The 7,899-nt window shown below is 37.7% G+C and overlaps 1 protein-coding gene across 1 annotated transcript in view; it reads right to left on the reverse strand.

The window, feature by feature from the left end:
• The window catches only part of HCRTR2 (hypocretin receptor 2), a 123,196-nt gene extending 115,528 nt beyond the window's left edge, over positions 1-7,668 (reverse strand). Inside the window, exon 1 of the mRNA XM_011375020.2 lies at positions 7,070-7,668. Within this exon, the coding sequence (XP_011373322.1) occupies positions 7,070-7,292 (223 nt within the window). The 5' untranslated portion in view covers positions 7,293-7,668. The remainder of the gene's footprint in view (positions 1-7,069) is intronic.
• Positions 7,669-7,899: the final 231 nt, after the last annotated feature.

Below are 7,899 nucleotides of genomic sequence, written 5' to 3' on the forward strand. Positions count from 1 at the left end.
AGAATACAAATTGGTACAACCACTATGGAAAACAGTATGGAGGTTCCTCTAAAAACTAAGAATTGAACTACCAGCAATGACCCAGCAATCCCTCTCTGGGTATTTACCCGAAAAACTTAAAAATATTTATCTGCAAAAATATCTGCACCTGATGTTCATAGCATTATTCACAGTAGCCAGGACATGGAAGTAACTGAAATGTCTTACAATAGATGATTGGATAAAGAAGATGTGGTACATATTTTCAAAGGAATACTACTCAGTCATAAGAAAAGACAAAACACTGCTATTTAAGACAACATGGATAGACCTCAAGATAATCACGCTAAGCGAATAAGTCAGACAGAAAAAGTTGAAAACCACATATCACTCATATGTGAGATATAAAACTGAAAGCAACAAAAAACATGACAAACAAACAGAGACTCATGGACACAGATTAGTGGTTACCAGAGTGGGGGAAGGTAGATAGGGATTAAAGAGGTCACATATTTGGAGATGGAAGGAAATCTAACTTTGGGTGGTAAACACATAAGGCTGTATACATATACAACTTACTGTTGAATAATACACTTCAAACTTATTTGATTTTGTTAATCAATATCACCCAATAATTTTTAATAAAAATAATTTTAAAAAGAAAAAAATTAAAAAGAAAAAAAGAAAATATATATTAATTCTGAATAGTTTGTTTTTTGTTTATGAGAAAGTTCTACTGGCAAGAAATTTACTGCTATTTGAAATCTATGTCAAATATATTTACTTGGTTAAGAGATTATCTCTCACTGAGAACAAAGGAATAATAAATAATTCAATCTTAAGGGTCAGTTGTTTAAAATACTGATTATATATGTCATGTATTTCATTCAATAGCATCCCAAAGTGTTCCATTGTCAGTGTCTAAAGGTCATTTTATTTCTGGTATGATGGGTAATATCTCTTTGGACATATTAAACACCTTATGCTCTAGGAACACTATTATGTGATACAAAGATTGACACATTCAGTCAAATCAGTAGAAACATATTTTTTTTCTAAAAAGTTAACATTAATTATGTCAAAAAATAATAAAATGCATGTGTAGGTTTGAAAACTGAAAAAGAAAAAACATCTTTAGATTATCTGAGATATTAAATGTTTAGACTCTTACCTTAAATTGTGTCTAAAGACAGCATTTTCAATAACAAAATAATCCTTAACCACAGTTCTCTAACATTTATACAATGAGTCACCCCCCAGACCAGGCAAAAGCATTTTTGGCAGCACCTATGTTATCTTGAAATTTTCTCTTGTAAAGTAACTCTAGCCTGACCTTGATTAGTTTATCAAATGAGCTCATCCTCATAGCTGAAGTATTATAGTCTATCAAAGAAATTGCATGACTACATGACAGAACTCTGTGAATTGTCCAGAGGGCACACCTAAGCATCATTTCTACTTTCTTTTCTTCTGTGTTTCTTAATCAGGATGAAGTAATGGAACACAACTGTCCCATGGAATCTAATAAATTTGTATTTGAAACCTAGTGCTGCTACCTACTGTATGACTAAACTTTGGAATAAGTTAAAATAGCTTTTTGAATTTCATTTTTCTCATTTGTAAAACCAAACTATTAATCTACTGGTTAAAAGTTTGTTATGATGTATCAATGAAATACATATATTCAGTGTGGAGCCTGGCATACAGTACTCAATAAATATTTTTCGTTTTCCTTTGCAATGAGAAAAGAAACTGGAGATGAATATTCTCAGCTTCATCCATCACATGACACTGACTTAACCTTAGCAATGAGGCATTACTTAATGGTGCCAAAATCACTAGGAGTGTGGGATATGTCAGAAAGCTAAAAGAAGAAAGATGGAAAGATCTTTCACCAATAAAATAGCACCAGCAGCGGATACTCTTGAAATTTGAGGAACTGATGAGAATTCAAAGACTTTGTAATGCTAACATAGCTAGAGTACCTGAGGATTTGCAAATATATTCTAAAATATGAAATAATAAAAATTCACATAAATATATAAAATACATATGTATGCCCTAATATAATCAAGGCAATACTTTAAAAATGGAATATTGTATTTGTATTCGAGTGTTAGATTTGGCCTCTTGAAAATTGGTATCATTTTCATTATTTCTTTTTCCTCATATCTTTTTTCAAAAATAGGTAGAATCCATTACATTCAAATTATCAGTAGTATGTTATCTCATTAGTGTCTGTCCATGATAAATGTTGCTGTTATCTACAAGACAGACATTTTAAAAGTTTTCACTGAGATTTTGTTCAAGTCAAAAATATGATTTATTTCACTAAATAAAATAAATGATTATGGTTTTAGTAAAAATGTGGAGGCATCAGGTTAATTATTCAGATAAGCATAGTTTACATTCTGTAACTAAAAACACACAAGTTTAAAGTTTAATGGCTATATTAATATTATCACTTACAGTTACTATCCATGACTTTTATGGAGTCCTAACAGAGATGAATAATGTATCATCACTAACCTGTTTTTGTGTCCTGTGTAGGAAAGGGTGGGTTTACACACACCCACAGAACTGAATTGGGCATGAAGAGAAATATAAATGTCTCTTAGGCTTCGGAGTAGTGAAAACTTATAGCTCTGCCATTTCCATATCTGGGACATAAGAGTAGCTCTGTAAGAAGCAACGCTATTACAGATAATCCTCCCATCCCACCCACCCAATTTAGCTTAACTGTTATTGGGTGGAGTTCTTAAAGGGCAGTGTGCTTTAACTGAGTTAAATCAACATATTACCAGTGTTCATGTCTGTGTGTATGTGGGTGCTATTTAAAACATTAACAGTGACAGACCAACCAACTAACCATTCAAAAACTCAGTGAACGGGACCAGTGCAGGCAAATTTTAACTATGAGGGAAAGAGAGAGAAAATCGTGATAGAAATGACTTTCACCAAGAGGTAGGAAGGCAACGTTAAGCAGTCAGTACAAAGGCACTAAACACCTGTTAGGGGGTGGGTGGGTGGAGCTGGTATGAAAAAGGAGAGTAACATGTGCCAATTCCATGTTAACAATAGCTTTTAGGAAAATACTCGATTGAAAAAAAAGGCTAGGTCCATTTTACTAATTCTTTTTAGGAAAACACTCAGTTCAGAAAAAGGCTACAGCAGAGGTCATAAAGAGCTACAGAATCAAAGACTGGCCACAGAGACATAAGATGGCTACAAACCACATCAGGAAGAAACTTTAACAGTGGGACTGAGGGATAGAAATGGGCATTTAGTGTTTACTATGTGTCGAGAAAAAAATATATATATATACATATATACTGTATGCATGCATACATACATACATACATATATATTTATTTGTTCGTAATATATACAGGATATCTATGTATCCTCATAAGATTTCTACGAGGCAGGAATTATCAGCCTTAATTTTCAATTGGAAAAAAAAACAGACTTGGAGAGCTCAATAATCTGTGAGTGGTCACATAAGAACCAAGAAGCACAGCTGGACTAGTCATTTGTTGAATGTTCTCCTCATTTTTCATATAGAGATAACAAAAGGGAAGATAGAAGCACTCCAGGTGAAAACCGAAATATCTTTGAATGCAAAAGTAAGAAGAGAGAGAGAGAATAGCTCATTTCCTCCAAATGTTAATGTTTGAACTGACTAGAACCCATCTCTCCATCCAGTTTCAACTCAAGGAATAAGCAGGAATTACATTAAATATATTCTTTTGAATGTTCCTAAGAGTTTTCTCCCCACCACACATATTAATTATAAAAACATAATATTGCTCAAAATGTACTGGTCAAATAATTGGATGCATCTACTTGGCTATAGTACAAGATACACTTAGGGATAGGTTATATGGGGCATAATTTTAAAGATATTGGAAAAACACTGCTTCCAAAAAGAATCTTGTCCCATCTTGCCTCCTGGGACTTAAATTCTATAATTAAACACACATGTCTTTTATTAGAACATGTATACTTATGAAATTCCATGTATGGTAATATTTGCCTTCTTTAGAAAATGCCACTTTTTTTCCAGGAAACTAATTTTCATCTCTGGAAAGAAGCATCTGATAGTGGAGAGAGGATATAATGAGAGAGAGGAACTGGAGGGAAGAAAATAAAGTGGGGATGATCAAGACTTCATCATTATGCTCAGGGCATATCCTGTTACATCATTTCACAAAAGGACATTGTGGGAGAAATGACTTCTAACTGGCACATTATATTTGTAAGATCAACAAGGCTGAGAATTTCCAAGTAGTCAGTTACATGCAAGTGCAAATGGGGAATGGACTGAAGGGTCAGTGATTACATCTGCTACCTACACTGTGGTATTTCACTCTGTTGCTGCTTTATCTTTCATGAATAATATAATCTCTTGCCCTGCCACTCCCTGCATAAAACCACTTATACCAGAGGGGTAAAAAGAAGCAATCTAATCCGTTTTGCAAATTTGACAGTGACATCAAAGAGCAGGAAGTTGTCTGTGAGTAATGACACTGCTCATTTGTTTAAATGTCAAACTTAACTTCATCAACTTTCAGGAAATATGTCAGTAAAGAATAGGTTTAAGTTCAATCAGAGAGGATTTCAGTGTCATTCAGTGCTCAGGAAAATAGCTGTCAGTATCTTCAGAGCACAGTGCTTTGAGTAAATCTTTCTTTTTAAGTTAAATGGAATTGGCTATTTCAGCACTTGGTGCTGTGGACAGTGCTCTCTTCCCTGACATAATGAAAACGAGTTGTCTTACTGTAGAATGTTTCCTTCTTGAGATTAAAACACTTCCTAGGCTAACAAGCACGCACCGCACACCCCGCCCCAAACCATTCAATTAGGCTGTAAAGACTATGTATCACAGGTCTGTGCAAAGCCAGAATGAAATGACAGCCAAGAGAAGCAAATTTTATCACAGAAATAAAGCCTGAGATAAAATTAGAGAAAATAAATAGTTATAAATTGTAGCTAGGCCTGCAAAACATGTCAAAATTTTACTGCAATGCAATAACATTTTTCTCTGGATAGGTTTTGTTGGAGAGAATGATAGTCATTAACCCCTCATGGTAATTTATCAACAGCAGACATAGATGCAAAAGAGAACAAGAAGTATATTTAATAGGCTTGCAGACAATCATGAGCAAGGGATTTATTCTCTATATGCGTTCTAGTTCTAGAGTGGAATATCAATGGAGAATTCTACATCTGAGGTCAAAATCTGAATCATATTCTTCAATAAATCATTTCATTTCTCCAATTTATTTTTTCTTCATCTATCAAATGAGAATTACTTTGAGGTGTAAGTGAGAGAATGTATATGAAGAGGTCTGGTTCACAGTAGGTACTCAACAGATTTTCAGTTTGGATTATTCACTTATCATTAAGTGTTGGCATAATGCAGTGAAATGTTGCTATACTAGTGGCCATGTGTCTTAAGAGTTGTAATCCTAAGGATAGATGATGAAAAGAAGGGACACGAGAAAGGCAGTATTATTAATAGATATATCTTTATAACAAAGGACCCTAATCATGTGTATTTCCACCTTCATCCACCTTTGCAGCCCCAAAAGATTTCTTTTATGTTTACCTTTTTAAAGAAACCAAAAAAAGAAAAATAGCCTGAAAATAATACAGAAAGAGGAAACTAAAGTTTTCAGAGGAGTCTTAGCTCTCTTATCAAATATTGTTTTACCAACTTTCTCTAGAATGTCTCTCAGTCACATACTACCAACTACTCTGCCTGCTGAATTGGTGAGAGACTACTTTGAATGTTTCCTGCCCAGACTGACACACTTGGGGAGAGAAGGTAAAAATGAGATTAGTGCTGAAAGCTTGGTTAAGTTCTTCCATTGCAGCTACAAATTATTTGCTTCGGACTTCAAAGTTTCCTAGCCTATCTCACCTCACTCATCTTCTTCTCTTTTTATAACCGAAAATCGAGAGCATCTTCTCCTAGCCTCTCCCATCTCCTCCTGTCATTTTCAACAGAGATTCCCTCCACACTGCCCTCTGCTTTTGAAACGCCTCCCACTCTCCATTCATCAAGATACATGCTCCTTCCATTCACAATTCATGTTAAGTCCTCTCTTCGCTCCCTTCCACGGATCCTTTTCTTTAAGTGGATTTCCCAGCTGCCCTAATAAATTCCATCACTGTAGCCACCATATCGCTATTGCAACCCCTGCTCAACCCTCAGAAATTATGCCGAGGTGGGGAGTGAGTAAGAAATTTATGTTTGTGTGCAAACCTAGACAGTGACAAATAGAGAGAGCCTAGCATTAAGCTTGGTCTTGTCTTTGAAAAAAAAAAAAAGAAAAAGAATCAGTTATTAATACTTCCCAGGCCTGGCAACAAGCATGCTCTGGAAAAAAATATTGGTCGAGTGGATGAATGAATGAATGAATGAATGATGAATGAATGGGTGAATTATTTGGATCTCTCTGGTACTTTTCTCAGATGCCCCTCCTTCTTCTTGCTTGTTCCCAGCATGGTTCCGGTATAATTCAGCTTCAGTGCGTGAGTACATCTCCCAGCTTTGCCTGTGTCTCCACTCCCTGCCCTCCTTTCATTACCACCTCTAGGCAGAGCCTAAATCTCCTCGCCAAAGGGCACTCTACCTCTCTCGCAAATCCTTTGTGACTTCAACAGCCTAGGCAAGCTTGCTCTTTAGAGGCACAGCTTTCCATTCTGCCAGCTTTACCTCTCCCCAAACCTCCGAAACACCCAGTCACGTTACACAAAAGGATGACTAATTTCCCCACACCCAAAATCCACCTGGAGATCTGGGTCGATGCCCTTTTCCCGGAACTTGTAACCTAAAGTGTTCGCAAAAGAAATGCAGTTCCTCGCTTCTCCCAGCAGAAAAAGCAATCACCATTCCAGGATTCAGTCCTGGTTCCTAAAATCAGAAACTTTTTTTTTTTTTTTTTTAAATAGAAAACCCCACCCCAAGAGCAGCGACCTCTTTGTTTTCCTCCCAGGGGGAGGGAGTGGTCTCAGAGTCTTTGCAGCCTGGGGTGGAGGGGACGAGACAGCCCTCTGGAGGATTGCCCGGGACAAGACTCACCCAGGACGTTCCCAATGAGAGCCACCACGAAAACGATGATGTACCCAGCGATCAGGACCCACTCATATTCTTTCGGGTGTAGGTATTCCCTCCACAGGTACCGCAGGAATTCCTCGTCGTCATAGTCGGTGGGGTTTAAAAACGGCTCTTGAGTTTCATTCAGCTCCAGAGCAGATGACCAGTTGCGACAAGGGGGTGAGTCCTCCAATTTGGTGCCGGACATCACGGGCTCGAGTCCGGTTCCACTCAGTGATGAAAGCTGCTCTTCTCCTGCCCCATGAGCACTGATGATTCGCGGTGGGAAAGGCTGCTCCGAGAGGCGAGAAGGGGCTCCAGAGCAGAAAATGACGTGAAAAGTTATTGAGCCAATGCCTCCAGAGTCTTATGCCCGGCAACTTCTTCAGCGGCTTTCCTGTCTTTGCAGGCGATTTTGCACCGGGAAGAGAGGCAGCTGAGGACCCAGGGAAGGGACACTGGAGGCTGCAGCAATGACACCCGGAGGAGAAGCTACCTCTGGCTCAGCTCAAGCTCAATTACTCCTCATTCCAGCAGAGTCCGCAGCCCACAGCCTCCTCCCGCGCGGAGGGAGAGCTGAAGCTGAAGTAGGGGGGAAAAAGTAATGAAAATTATTTTAACCTGTTTCCCTGTCGGTTAACTCTCCCTCTTTTCCGCCTTTTTTCTCCATTTCTCACGTTCAGTTTCTGTAAACCATAGGTAGACCTGTGTAGTTTTGTGGCCGTGGCAAGCATGTCAACACATGGTTAATATAGGATTTATTCATGCATTTGTCTCTGTAATGTAAATATAACGGTAATGAGGGGGAGCCGCTG

This window comes from Pteropus vampyrus, unplaced genomic scaffold (assembly GCF_000151845.1).
Source record: "Pteropus vampyrus isolate Shadow unplaced genomic scaffold, Pvam_2.0 Scaffold260, whole genome shotgun sequence".
Taxonomy (NCBI): domain Eukaryota; kingdom Metazoa; phylum Chordata; class Mammalia; order Chiroptera; family Pteropodidae; genus Pteropus; species Pteropus vampyrus.